The sequence below is a fragment of the Tamandua tetradactyla genome, chromosome 1, assembly GCF_023851605.1.
Source record: "Tamandua tetradactyla isolate mTamTet1 chromosome 1, mTamTet1.pri, whole genome shotgun sequence".
Classification (NCBI taxonomy): Eukaryota; Metazoa; Chordata; class Mammalia; order Pilosa; family Myrmecophagidae; genus Tamandua; species Tamandua tetradactyla.
This window is the reverse complement of record NC_135327.1, coordinates 117,489,469-117,505,093: the sequence shown is the minus strand read 5'-3', so window position 1 is coordinate 117,505,093 and position 15,625 is coordinate 117,489,469. Positions and strand designations below refer to the sequence as shown.

At 34.6% G+C, this 15,625-nt stretch overlaps 1 protein-coding gene across 1 annotated transcript in view; it reads right to left on the bottom strand.

Annotated features, from left to right (window-relative positions):
* Positions 1-9,042, bottom strand: part of COL28A1 (collagen type XXVIII alpha 1 chain) — a 201,584-nt gene extending 192,542 nt beyond the window's left edge. The window contains exons 1-3 of the mRNA XM_077123093.1: positions 8,799-9,042; positions 5,672-5,832; positions 4,265-4,815 (exon numbers count right to left, since the gene is read on the bottom strand). Of these exons, the coding sequence (XP_076979208.1) occupies positions 4,265-4,815; positions 5,672-5,795 (675 nt within the window). The 5' untranslated portion in view covers positions 5,796-5,832; positions 8,799-9,042. The remainder of the gene's footprint in view (positions 1-4,264; positions 4,816-5,671; positions 5,833-8,798) is intronic.
* Between the last annotated feature and the right edge of the window lie 6,583 nt (positions 9,043-15,625).

Sequence of the window (15,625 nt, the reverse complement as noted above, 5' to 3'; positions counted from 1 at the left end):
AATATTCATCAATTGGAATGAAATAAATAAATGAAATATTATCCAGCAATTAAAGTGAATGCATTGGATCTACATGTTTTAACATGCATAAATTTCCAAAATATGTTCAGTGAAAAAGCAAGTTGCAGACAGATACAAATATGATCTGAAAATGTTTAAAACACTCTTCAGAATGTTGGCTTCCTCTGGGAGAAAGAAAAGGAAAAAGATTTGAAAGGGGTTCAAGGAAGACAGTATAAAAAAATGAATACTTTAAGTCAAACTGCAATATTTGAAAATAACTGTTGAATATCAAGAAAAATTCAAAGTTTTGGCACTTTATCATATAATAATCAATACCCTCATTAGTTTTAAAACTCATTATTTTAGTAATTACTGTTCTAATGTGTAATTTTGCACTTTTTTCAGCTCCTCCTTTTAGAACTCAGTTTCTATTTTGCCGTTTTATTCTTTAAAAACATGTGCCATAAGGTTTCAAACCATAGCAACACAAATAGCTATTTTTGGAACTCATTTGATTTTGTGTTTGTTGGAATTTTTATATTTCTATGGAAACAAAAATGGACCCAAAACTACACAATAGATAAGATTGTTTCAAACAAAGAACAAAGGGCCAGCCCTAAGGGCACTTATGGTGTATAAGCCCCTGTGACAGAAAAAAGATAGCACACAACAAGCAATGTGGGAGGGAGATCCTGGACTGGGGTAACAAGATGGCTTCTTCGAATAGGTGGGCTTTCTGGGTAATTTTATAGAGAGGAATGCAAAAAACCAACTTATTGATGGTATGCTGCTCTATATGTCAAAGTTTATGAGGAAAACAAAGTCATAAAGACCAGTGTGGGCAGTAAGACAAAGGAGGCAGTGAGAAGGGACATTTGAAAACAGTGGACAGAAGGACCCACATGGACAGAGCTGGAAGCCTTGGGAAGCAGAGATGACTTTCAAGTTCGGCAAGCTATGTGGAAAACTGAGAGCTGGGAGAACATGGCCAAAGCCAGAGGGAAGAGCATGTTCAATTAGGTTCTATGTGGATAATGTAGTTTAAATAAAAAGGATAAAAAGAGAAAGACCTTCACTAAAGCAAAAGAAGGTGTATTTTGTTAATGGAGTCTGATTTTTATGATGGCATATAGGTGAAAGGAAAAGGCTAGAATGGATTTGTCAATTTCGGAAATGAGTTTGAGTCCAATGCCATGAAAAGGGGACGGATGATATGATGAGAGCAATGAATTTGGTAGGCAAGGATAACACTCTATTTCAAATATTTTGCAGTTTAATATAGTAGCAAAATAGTAGCTATAAAATCTCAAAAAAAGAGCAGAAATAAGTATCTAAACAGAGGGAAACCTTGAAAAACAGAAATTGTACCATAAAAATAGTTCATTAATGAATGAAGCATACATTTCTAAAGACAATACAGACATGAAAAGTTGCTCCCTTTTTGATGTGCACGGGAGAGGATACATTAAACTTATGTATTTCTTAAAAATCATCAGAGAAAGAGACCAATTTGTCACAATTCTTATTACCAGAAAGGATTTGTTAATACTTAACATCAAAGGTGATAGAGGAAAGAAATTTTTAAGTCTCCATATACTTTCTTAATGTGTTGAATTTAGTTCTAATCTGTTATGTAAATCATAATAAAATGGCAATAAACTTTTTGACATATCCTCTGCAATTTGGTATTATTGGTCCTTTCTTGGATATTCAGAAGTGAAATGCTTTCATTGGTTTCTCTTTTTTTTACATGGGCAGGCACCAGGAATCGAACCCGGGTCCTCTGGCATGGCAGGCAAGCATTCTTGCCTGCTGAGCCACCGTGGCGCACCCTTCATTGGTTTCTTACATGATACTTCCTACTAGAAGTGTTGAGAAATATACAGGATTTCCTTGATAAGTCTTGATTCCTGAAAAATCTATTCATTCTGGATAGTCATGTTCATTAAATCCAACTAAACTCCATTCTGAAAAAAAGAATAAACTGCTAATACATAAACAACACACATGAATTTCAAAATCATTATGCTGGGTAAAAGAAGCCTAATGCAAAAAGAAAACACACTGTATGAGTTTAGTTATATAAAATTCTAGAAAATGTACACTAATCTAGAGTGAAAAAACACATCACTGGCTCAGGAGCAAGGGAGGGATATATTTACAAAGAGGTGCGAGGAAGCCTTTGGAAGTGATAAAAATGTTCTGATTGTGTTGGTAGTTTCATGGGTGTATACATCTGTCAAAACTCATGGAATTGTGCACTTTATTATATTCAGGTTTTGAATGTAAATTATGGCTACTTTACTTATTTAAAAAGTCAACTACATAATTATTTCAATATAAAAAAAATTTAAATTCAAATTAGATGAAGAATTTTTCAATGGTTTGCTTAAGTGTCAAGTTTGGCCTCCTAGGTGGTGGCAATTTGAAACATTCAACCTTGGTATACTTTTTTTGAAGAGCCTAAGGAGCTCTTTCAATTCTGGAAGTGGTTGGAAAGCAGTACCTCCTTCTAAGAAGTAGCTTTTTTCAGAAAGATTCCAAGTGAACAAACAAGCCAAAATCAGGATGCTAGGGAAGAATAGGGTCATTGGAACTGGGACATTTTCTGGTTTCCCTAGAAACAGACAATCCTGTTTCAAGTCTACTGCTAAGAGCCTCTGTTCTCAATTGGGCAGGAGCTCTCAGTGAGGGTGAATCTGGAAATATTATGAACATCCTGAGTCTATGCATCTGACCAGACAAAGAACCGCCTGCCCTGTATCTTCTATAGTCAGCTCCTCTCACACTCAAGGTGAAGATGGGGATGTAGCAACAGGTAACTCATTATAACATCCTCTTGGTTCTCTCCTGCATATACTGGAACCTTCTGTTTTAAGTGCGGTGGTGAGGATCCCTTCAATCATGGCACAGGCTGGTCCAGGCAATTAACCAAGCACCCTTGAAAGTTTCCCATTCATGAAAAACAGGAACTCAGAATGAGCATTTACTCCCAAGCACCACTCTTCCTATCTACCTCCAATCTTCAAAGAAGATATCTTTTAACTGTTCTAGGGCAATTACGATTGAGAAACCCTTAAAAAGTCATTCCTATTTCCTCCCTCATGACTCTACAGGGTTAGGCATGCTGATTCTGGAGTCTTTGCCTGGCCTTAAATTTTCAACTACCAAATGGGGATAAATACTAGTACCTTCATGGTAAAATTGTTATAAACATTGAATGAAATGAAGTATGTAAAGTGCTTCAAGCAATGCCTAATACATAGAGAGCATTCAATACTCTAAATAGCTATTATTTAGATAAGAAAAAAACTCACCTTCTCATGCTAAAAACAACTGAGAGTAAAAAGATAAGAGCAAATGTTGAGAAAAGGGATTGGGGAAAGGAACAAAAGGGGAAAACCAATCTCTGAAATAAAGCCATTTTCTGCAATGGATGCTCAGTACCTTAAGGACATGTTTTGTTTGCCCTCTTCTTATGAAATAAGAGAAATTCAAGATTTTAAAGAAAAACAATTTTTAACATTTAACAAATCAATCAATTTATGTCCAGGAATTTTCTCCTTGAGAAATGCTGTAAAGAGGATTTTATTTCAATTGCTTTACTTTGTATTTTCCAAAGCAGCAAGAAAAGTCTCTCATACATAGCTGATCAATCAAGAAAGTAAAGCTAATCAGAATATTGAGACGCATTGATCTAATGGGAGAAGGCTTTGGTTGATTTTAAGTTGTAAGTGATTTTAAACTGAGTGGGTTTGTTAACACCTAAGAAATAAGGAGATAATAAAAAACCAGAAATCCGTGAACTTTGCTTTAGTAGTAAATTAACGGTACCAGGTGAGACAGAGTCAAAAATAAAAATGTAGATCAGAATTCAAAAACACCAATTAGTTCAAATATAACAAACTTTAAGCTGATCACAAATTGAAGATGCTAGCAGTTTTTATGATCCTACAATAAATAAACAGGAACATGAGGTATATGATTAGAAAGTAATCCTTTCAAAATCCTTAAGTATTAGCTAGCAATAAAGCAAAGAATGCAATTCCAAGGAATGAGTCTGGTACTCTCCTACTTATCTGGTGTAACCACAAAGAAGTGGAAAATGACTTCAGTAAGGCTCTTCTTTCCATTTCCAAGGATAGTTCTATTTATTTTATTTATCTTTTTTTATATAGTATCCATCTGTACAGAATTTATAACCCAAATATCAGTATTTTAATAAGAAAAAATATACATAATCAATGCATTCTGTACTTACCAGGCGATCTCGAATTTTATCTTCAAGGTTTAAGTCACTCAACAGTAGAATGGGTGTTCCAGATGAATCCCCAGATATCAAACGGAGTTTGGATTCATTGACCACAGTGGAAAGTCCAATGGGGATAAATGATATTCCTGAAGCTTTGGCTCGTTCAGAAATAATTTGAACATCTGGATTCTTTGGATGGTCAATGCCATCAGTCATCAGCAAAGCCACTTTCACACCATCACGCCCTTCTATCTTAAATTGCTTAGTGGCATTAGAGATGGCATAATAAGAGAAAGTTCCTTGTCCAATGAGTTTCATCAACTTGACCTGCTGCTTAAAAGTCTGCAGATCCTTCCAAGAAGAAAAAGGTTGATCAATTTGGACAGAGCTACTAAACTGAAGGGCTGCCAGTCTGATGTCATATTTCAAGAAGTTTGGAGTCAATTGGAAAATTTTATCACTCAAGTTATACACAAAATCTTTCTGTTTATCAAAGAGATCAATTTTAGCACTTTCAGAACTGTCCACAATGAAGATGACATCTATGAAGCAAATGGAGTCTGAAATAGAACAAACAGGTTAGGCATAATAATTGACTCTACTCATGAAACAACTTTACACAAGGAAAGCCCTGAGGTGTTGTTTTTTGTTTTGTTTTTGAGGAGAGCTGGAAATGACTAGGCAAAACAGGTTGGAGATAGGGCTTAAATTGTAAAGAATTCAATCTCTCTCTAAGTTCATAAATTCTGTTTCCCCATGTGAAATCATACAATTCAAAAGCAAACGAACAAAATTCCACATATTCTGAGCACTTCCCAATGTAAAGCTAACTTAAAGTGGGAGGGAAGAAGGGTACACCATATTTTAAAAACTCAACAGGCATTGGGCAAAGTAGTCTAGAAGTAAATAAAATGCTCTCTAATTCTCAGGTTGTGTTATATTGGTAAGTCAACACATTTTTTTTTTTAACTTTCTTGAGATCAAAGGAGAAAAGGACTATTCACTTCATATCACAGTAACAATCAGAGAGAAAGAAACCTGACTTGAAATCAGAACTTCAGTTTGAATCCTAGCTCTGTATCTTATTAGTCGATTTGCCTATGGCCTTGAGTGTGCCACTTTAACCTTTCAGGGCTTAAATTTATAATATGAGAGTGGCAATCTCTGTCCAGCCTATTTCACAAGGTTACTGCAAGACTAAATGAGATAATAAACGTATATGTGCTCTGAAAACTTTGATGTGCTGCATGTAACATACATTAACCTCATAATATAATTTTATCAAAGTAGAATGCCACATATACACTTATGCATAATACATGTGACTTGCTATTTATTTTTAATTCTATTTAGAAAAATTCGTAGCAGTGTTTAAACAAGCTAACACCAGTAATTAAAAACAAAACTTTTTTTTACCCTGGAGGTCACTTTTCCTTGCAGGTGAATTTGACTTTTGTCCTCTTTTTCTTTGTCCATACACTATTTGACCCATAAAAGCTGTCAAAAGCAGGAGACAGAAGACAAAATATGTATTCCACATTATGGCAAATGAAGAAAAGTCATCTGTCTTGTAGCACCTTTAATAGAAAAATAAGTTATTAGTACTTTAATAAAATACTGTTTGCTATTTTTGAATTTCAAGCAGCAGATTTGAAAAGTGGCATGTGACTGGAGAAAGGGATTTTCATTCATATTTCTAGAATAACCACATTGACATTTTAGAAGTTTCTAATCCAAATAAATCCTGGTACAAAAACACTTATCAGTGAATATTTTTAAATACTTCATTCAAAGAATTACATCCAAGTATTCTTTTTTTTTTTATTTGCATGGGCAGGCACCGGGAATCGAGTCTGGGTCTTGGGCATGGCAGGCGAGAACAATACCTGCTGAGCCACTGTGGCCTGCCCACATACAAGTATTCTTAATATAGCACTATATGATGTGGAGTCAAGGGGAAGGTGAACTATTTAAAAGCATGTAGCATGTAATATAAGGAATTGTGGTTCAATTACAAGGGTCTGCTTTGACATTTCCAGCTTCTTCAGAAAGAAAATAGTCCTTTTCTTCCAGCTTCTACACGATCGGTTTGTTTTCCTTATAACTGATTCCTAACAAACCCACTATTTTTAAAGGGTTATAGAGAATCACCATATTTCACTCTTAATATTACACACACAAATTCAGTGAGTTCAAAGGCCAAGTCAAAACTGAAATTTCCTTTCTGTTTCCATAAAACCCCCATTTCTCTTTTCTACCCTTTCTTTGGAAACTTTGTCTCCTTGGGAGTTCCAAGCTGCACCCGTGGCTGCATATCCCATCAATCAAAACTGTGAGAGAGAAAAACAAAAAACAAAAACTGATAGATTTGCTTAAAAACACCACTGTTCTTCCAGAGTAGGCGGAAGAACTAATGGTTCAAAGTAGGACTTGAAGGCAAGAAACACCTTCTCTGAACAGCTCTGTGAAATTATTTTTCTGGGTAGATTAACAACACAAAAATTCTAATTCTTATATAAAAATTTCCAGTCAGCTTTGCCACGCAATATGCCCAATTATAGAATTTTAAACTCACAAGCTCCTATGGCAAGAGAAGACCTGTGTTGTTAGTTCAGTGAGCCCAAGAGAATTGGAAACAAAAGTGCTTATTTTGAAATAGTATTCAACACACTAAACTACACTGATTTCAGGAGTTCTGGAAAAGGAATCACATTTTCCTTCTTTGGCACCATGTCTTCAGGGAATGGGAACTGGGAAATCATGATTTTTCCAGAGTTTGAACAGGGGGTGAAAATATATACAAAAGCAATGAAGAGTGAGATGGGAAACTCACTACTTCAATAAATGCCAGATGGATAAATCCCAAAGTGAAGCTAAGCTGTTGGGTTGGGGATGGACTAATGGAAAACTCCATGCAGTAGTCTGCTCCTCAAATAGAATTGTTCAGCAGCAAGTTTATCAAGCAACTTTGGATCAATAAGGCCAAGCATCTCTGCCGGCAAATGCAAGAGCAACTGACCAAATGCCAACTTCTCTTCAGATTAGGTATGCTAACATGTGAAGATAGCTGGGTATTAAAAAACAGAATATGCTAAGGAAATAGAACACACGATGAACATGGCTCCTCAAGTAATCACCTTGCTAACCAGGGAGAAGAATAGAGAAGGATATAGAAGTTTAATCTGAAGACTACGTAGAAAAACAGTTTCTATTGCATTTTCAGAGATAAAAAGAAATAACACCGTGTCCCAGGAATTACATATGATTTCTCTCCTTGGCTGAGCCCATACCATAGGGAATTTCTCAGAATTTCTGAAAGCAAGAGACAGAGAATTGAATTTCATTGAGAACAAGGGAGATTTTATAAGCTATGTAATCAAGGGAATGCTTCAAACGCCTGAAGAGGGTCCCATGCAGGATCCTCAGGGAAAAAAAATTACTTTCTTCTCATTTCCAGGCCTCATTTTGAGCTTTGAAAATGCTGGCTTTAAGTCAAAGCTTAGCTTTCCCTGAAACTAAGCACATATAGTTTTCTTGGTATACAATCATGAATTTACGTATATGTCATTCTGTATATACAGTGTTCACAAATAAACTTTATACATTAGCAATCATCACCTATCTCAAAATTGATTAATATTTGTCCTGACCTTTCTTATCTAGCTCTCCCAAACCAAAGTCTTGCTGTATCTTTGTTTCCTTATATTAACCAAAGGATACCTTTATACTTTTCTACTTTTCATTCCAGAGTTTTTTAGACCTCCTGTCTTCCTGAAGTTTTTCTTCATTGGTTTGGCATCCCATAAGATTACCTACTTTCTGATCATGTTTGCTATATTTTATTTTGCTTTGTTTTTTTATTAAGTCTTATCTTTCTCTCTTTCAGATGTTACATAGAAGCAAAAAGATTTCAGAACAAAATGCCATTAGTTAAATGAAAGAAATACAAAACCTCTATGCTTACTAAGGATTACATTTTATAAATTCAGAAACAATAATTATCTTTAACCAAATGCAATATTATTACTTTTTTTTTGCTTAAAATTTATTTTGGGTAAATAAAAGAATCAATAAATACAAAAGACTTTCTATTGTATGATTTTCTCAAAATAAAATTATCAGTAGAATTTACCGATTTTATTCACAATGTTTGTTTCTAAAGCTAAAATGATAAGATAAAAAAGACTTTATTCTTTTTTTCCCAAAGAAGTCAAATTATAAAGTATTCTGCAATTAATCCTGAATTATAAAAACCTATTCCAAGTTAAGGAAAGGCTATCCCCAAAGATATTACCATTATTGTAATGCTATCTAACAGACTGTAGATTAAAAAACAACCTAAAAATGACATTAAAATAAATTTTAAATTCCTACACTTTAAAAGTTAATATTTTCTAATAATTTATTTAAAGTAATACAGAGGATAAAAAGTTTTCACAAACTTTCTTTATGTAATTAGTATATAAAAGCCATTTAGTCTTTTACAATTCCTAGATGGTCCTATCTGATTTCAAGTTATGAAAACAAAGCAGTTATATCTTACCTTACAAAGTCTGTCAAATAGGACTGGTTAAGCAAATGCCAACAGGACCATTGTTGGGGATAGAGTAGACTATTTGATATTTTTCTGTTGGAAATAAAAATTGTCTTTGCTTTTGGATCTTTTGTTTTTATTCATGTTTTTTAGACTAAGTTAAAGCAAGAGTGGTCAGGCATTTGGCCAGGGCGCGAGATCTGGGTGGGATCAGTAAGTAATTTAAAGAAACAGTGTCCTTTAGCATCAAGTCTGTTTTCTAGATTGTTGCAAACACAACTTGAGTGAATGCCCTTCATTTTAGTATTAACAGCCTGCCTTTGTTTTGCATACTATGTTCTTCTCTTCTTATTCCTACGTTTCTTTGCCTAGGATATGCTTTGTAAGATATTAGCTGAACATCCCTGTGAAGGCATATATATGACACCAGATTCAGATTCAAGACTGGTTTTCCAAGAGAAGCAAAAGGTTGATAATTATTGAAGCCAGATGATGATTCTATTCTTCCTACTTCTTTGATTTTTGAGTATTTTCATAAATTTATAAAATATATAGTGAAAAAATATCTGAGTATAGTCTTGGTTGTGCTGCTGATTCTATGAGGGCTTCAGTTCACCACTTCTGAAATGAAGCAATGGATTTAATTTCTATTAAGACCCTTTCAGATGGTAGCATGATAGGTATGGTCACAGTGGTCAATATTCTGAGGTCCCTATACAGGAAAGAATTATATTTATTCCGTTGGGTTTTGGTTTTTTTTCTGATTTTCTACCTTATGTTATAGCTCATATTAAGTCTATGCTTATCAGTGTAAAACGTACCGCTCAGAAGCCACCTGACTCCTAGACAACTAACAGGCAGCTTCCCTATAGACTGCCTCTGAGAAAAGAGTAACTATGTGATAAGAGAAATCAATATAAATGCTAATGTTATAACTGTTCAAAATTATCTGTCTTAGAAAGGCATTTTAATATTTATGGATTTCCTTAATGTAACAATAACAGCCTCCCTTTCATGGATACTTGCCAGGTGCTAGGAACAGTGCTATGTGCTTCATGCACATTATCTTATTTAGTCCTACACAATCACAACCACCTGTACAGAGTAGGTACCATAAGATTTCACATTTTTCAGGTGAAACATTGAGGCAGAGAGTTCAGTAACTTGCCCACTGTCATACTAAAGCTGCAGAGAGACAGAAAATGATTTTAACCCAGGTCTATCTGATCCCATAGCCTCACTTTTTTTTCAGGCAGCTTTATATCAACTGAGATATATTAGAATACCACGCAATCTATCTAAAATATGCAATCAGTAATTCATAGCATCATCACAAAGTTGTGCATTCATCACCCCAATCAATTTTAGGATACTTTCATCACTTAAAAAAATAAATCCCACACCTTTTATACACCACCCCCCTATTATCAACCCTTAACAATGGTGTGGTATTTTTGTTACTGTTGATGAAAGAATATTAAAATATTATTTTAACTATAGTCCATAGCTTATATTAGGTGCATTTTTCCCATATGCAATGTATTATTAACTCCTTATAAAATAATGGTGATGTACATTTGTTGTAGTTCATGAAAAAACATTTTTATATATGTATTATTAACCATAGTCATTGTCCCCCACAGGGTTCACTGTGTATACAATCCCATGTTTTATCCCCTAGCTTTCCTTTTCATGACATACATGACTAAACTTCCCCTTTCAACACACACATAATTCAGGCTGTTAATTACACTCACCATAATGTGCTACCATCACCTCTATCCATTTCCAAATATTTAAATTCAATCTAGGTAAAAATTCTGTACACATTAAGCATCTGCTCCCCATTCTCTACTCTCATTCTATCTCCTGGTAACCTATATTCTACATTTTAAGTCTATGTGTTTACTTATTACATATTAGTGAGATCATACAATATTTATCCTTTTGTGTCTGATTTATTTCACGCAACATAATCTCTTTAAAGTTCATCTATGTTGTCACATGCTTCAGGATGTCATTCCTTCTTAACTGCTAAATAATATTCCATTATATGTTTATATCACATTTTGTTTATCCAATCATCGGTTGATGTGTTCTTGGGTTGGATTGTTTCCATCTTTTGGCAATTGTGAATAATGTTGCTATGAACATTGTTGTGCAGATGTCTGTTCTTGTCCCTGCTTTCAGTTCTTCTGAGTTTATACGTAGTAGCAGGATTGCCAGGTCATATGGCAGTTCTTTACTTAGCTTCCTGAGGAACTACCAAATGGTCTTCAACAGTAGTTGCACCATTTTACATTCCCACCAGTAGTGAATGAGCGTGCCTACTTCTCCATATACTTTCCAACACTTGTAGTTTCCTGTTTGTTTGTTTAATTGTGGGCATTCTAGTAGGTGTGAATTGATATCTCATTATGGTTTGATTTGCATCCCTTTGATAGCTAGTGATCCTTTCATTGCTTCTTAGCCATTTGTATTTCCTCTTTGGAAAAATGTCTATTCAAGTCTTTAGCCATTTTTAAAGTGGGTTGTTGTCAGACTTTCTTTATATATTCTGGATATTTAACCCTTAATAGATATGTATTTTGCAAATTTATTCTCCCATTGAGTAGGCTGCCTTTTCACCTTTTTCATATAGTCCTATGATGCACTAAAGTATTCAATTTTGAGGAGACCTCATTTATCTTTTTTTTTTCTTTCATTGTGCATGCTTTGTATGTCAAGTCTAAGAAACTTTCACCTACCACAGACCTTAAAGATACTTCCCTACATTTTCTTCTAGTAGTTTTATGGTCCCTTTTTTATATTTAGGTCTTTGAGTTTATTTTTGGTTTAAGGTGTGAGATAGTGGACCTTCTTGATTCTTTTGGATATGGATACCTAGTTCTTCCAGCAACCTCTGTTGAAGAGATTGTTCTGTCCCAGTCGAGTAGACTTAGCAGCCTCGTCAAAAATCAAATAACCATAAATCTGAGGGTCTATTTCTGAACTTTCAGTTTGGTTTCATTGATAATATGTTTATCCTTATGCCAGTACCATGCTATGTCGACTACTGCAGCTTTATGATATACTTTAAAGTCAGGATGTATAAGTCCTCCAACTTTGTTCTTTTTCAAAATGTTTTTGGCTATTTGGGCCCCTTGCCCTTCCAAATAAATTTGATGATTGACTTTTCCATTTCTTTAAAGTAAACTGTTAGAATTTTGATTGGGATTATGCTGAATATATAAATTAATTTGGGTAGAATTAACATCTTAACTATATTTAATCTTCCAGTCCATGAGTATGAAATGTCCTTCCATTTATTTAGCTCTTCTTCGATTTCTTTTAGCAATGTTTTATAGTTTCTGAATATAGGTCCCTTATAATCTTGGTTAAATTTATTCTTAGATAGTTCATTCTTTTCATTGCTCTGGAGCCTTAATGTTTTTTAAAATACTTCTATTGAGAAATATCCACACATGTATAGTCCGACCATATTATCCAATCATTGGCTCACAATGTAATCACATAATGGTGTATTCTTCACCATGATCATTTTTAGAACATTTGCATCACTCCAGAAAAAGAAATAAAAAGAAAAGAACGCATACATCCCATTCCCCTTAACTCTCCCTCTCATTTACCCTCAGTATTCCAATCTATCCAATTTTCACCCTTTATCTCCCCTTATTATTTATTTATTTATTTAATTTTAATTTTAATTTTAATTTTTTTTTACTCATCTGTCCATACCCTGGATAAAAGGAGCATCAGACTATGTGATTGTGAAAGACTATGTAGTTATACAGTCTTATTCAAGAATCAAGGTTACTGGAACACAGTTCAACAGTTTCAGGTACTTCCCTCTAGCCACTCCAATACACCATAAATTCAAAAGGGATATCTATGTAATGCATAAGAATAATCTTCAAGATAATCTCCCAACTCTGAGATCACTCAATCACAGAGACTTTAATTCGTCTCATTTCTCTCTTCCCCCTTTTGGTCAAGAAGTTTTCTCATTCCAGTGATGCTAGGTCCCAGTTCATTCCTGGGTCCCAAGTTGCCAGGGAGATTTACACCCCTGGGAGTCATGTCTCACATACGAGGGAGGGCAATGAGTTCACCTGCCAAGTTTCTGGAGCCTCACTTCTAACAACAATTGCTTTCATGGATTATGCATCCATGTGCTTGTTCCAATTTTTGTTGTCACTAAGCAGTTTCTGAGGAACTGAGGAAATTTTGTGGACTTTGGTAATAGAAGAAATGGTGGGTATATTGCAGGAGTAAGAGGCTGGAATTTACCAGGGAACAACCACTTAATTACTGAATAGCCTTGAAAATGTCTCATTTTTCGTTTTAGTGGAGATGAGAAGCATGAGATAAGGAAGTGGAATTTCCTCAGAAGGCAACTCTGTTTTTCCTGGGACAGATTAACAATTTTTAGACTAAAAATACCTAAAAAGCAATCAGATAACTACTGGAGAGGAGAAATGGACTAAAGCTGTCTTGCTTTGGAGCTATTCTGAACTGTTCTGTTCTAAGTTTATGAGTCCTACCTACTCATCCATTTCCCTGCACACCCCAATTCAGATAGGAGAATCCAAACACCAGGTCTGCCACCTCTCATTCCCAGGTGTAGCAATCAGCACTAAGCTGATTGCGTAGATGACTCAAAAGAAATCTTGAGATCTGTCAATCTATATAAGGCAATTAGCTTTGCACTGAGGGAAACAATGCAATTTTAGTCCTAACTGATTCTCTTGAATACACATACCAAAACAAATGAGGGACCATCAGTCACCATAATGACCATAAAAAGGTAACCTGGAGCCCATGCTCTTCTGAAAATTGTTGTATAGCAAAATCTTTGTAGGACAAAGCATACTATTTTTATCGTTACTACTATAGATAGCCAAGAGTAAATACTCAACAAATAATTGTTGAATGAATGATTATTACAAGTAATTTTAGTGTTTATCAGTCACCCAAGGACCATGATGCAAAAGATTTCTCTCCTCTAGAGCACTGCTACAAGGAATGTTTCAATTGTCTATTACTACTCTACTATAGTAATATTTACATTGGTTTTATTGGTTTCAGTACCAATACCAAGATTCTAATTACAGTAGTGGTGGTGTTTTGGGGTCTTAGGATCATTTAAAAAGAATCAGAGTTTGGAATGATTTGGTATATCTCCAAAGGTTTTATCTCCATGAGGCCATAGTAACATATCAGCTCAAACTTCTATTACAATTATACATTTGGACCAAGGCTAAAGTATAATGTAATGATTCAGAATCATTCCCAATTTCAGCCACCTCTTACTGCTGACTGGAAGTAGAAAGAAACTACCAACTAAGAAAGGAGAAATCAATGTCCTTCTTACCCATGTTGGAGAAATTTATTCTTAGAATCCTCTTTCTATTTTTTTTTTCAGTATAAAATCTTATGATAGAATGACTAACTCCTGCCCCCAAATTTTGAAGTTTTGGGGGCTTTGTTATCCTTCTTGGGACCAAGAATAAGACTTGGACACTTGCTCATGCCTTTTGCAAGTCAATTAGATGAACACTAAAATAGCATTGGTCCAGGGGTGCAAGGCTAGTTCAGTGGTAGAATTCTGGTCTGCCATGCGGGAGACCCAGGGTCAATTCCCAATCCATGCACATCTCAAAAAACAAACAAACAAGCAAACCAAAAAAGAAAACACAAAGAAAAAAATTCAACAAACGGTGCTGCAATAACAGGATACTCACATGGAAAAATAATGAAATGTGATCCCACCATACAGCATACAAAAAAAAATAGTATTGGTCCTATTTATCAACTAAGGCAAAGATGAAAACCATTCAAAAGCAATAGGAAAATGTAATTTATCATTGGTGATAAAACGTTAAGGAAATGCAGAAGGTATATCATTGTTTAAGTCTAGAGCAGGGTGACTCCAATACCATTCCCCACACAAATTCTGATCAAGTTGACCCTTCCACATTTGCTCTACTCAATTATCTTTTTATATTGTTTATTTCTTAATACAGCTTGCTTCATTATTTGTCATTTGGTCACCAGCTTGAATAATCCTATCACATATGCAACACACAATGTCTTCTTGACATCAGTGATAGCAGAAACTTCCACTGTACAAGTCTTAGGACTGTTCAAATATTTCCCTAAAAATTTACTATAATAATGACATTTATCTTTTCCATGTTGCTTATTCCTGACTAAAAGCAAATTATTTTATACCAAACAAATTATAAATCAGAGCATTATCAGGAAAAATACACAATTTTCCTTTCAAAAGAAAGTGGATAGATCTAGTCTTATATAGGTTTGAATATTCAAATTAAAAAAAAATTATTGCCCTCTTTTAATGAATAGAGCAGTCAACTTCTTCACAGAGAATCCACCGAAAGTGAGACAAGATCTCTTTAAGACTTGACTGAACTCTGCTTTTAAAGGAAACAATATTTCCTATTATTCATTTTGTTTATTTAATTTTCAGATATTACAGAGTTATACTATATCTCAGTGAATTCTCATTCCCCACTAGAGGGTATTTAAACTTTCCTTTTATGGGTTCAAATAATAGCACTGAATCTCTCAACTAGATGGAATCTCAGAGGCCATTTTTATCTAATTCTTCCATTTCACATTTGAAAAGATAAAGGGCAAATGTTGAAACCCACACATAGATCAAAGCATGAGTTAATGAGGAAATAAGGTTTAGATCTTTGTGCTTTAACTGGCCATCTTTCATACCCCTAGGTGCCCCAGTTGATTCTAGATCTTTGTATCATTCACGCTTATTCCAGAGGGGAGAAAAAAGGTTTATGTGTAATAATTTA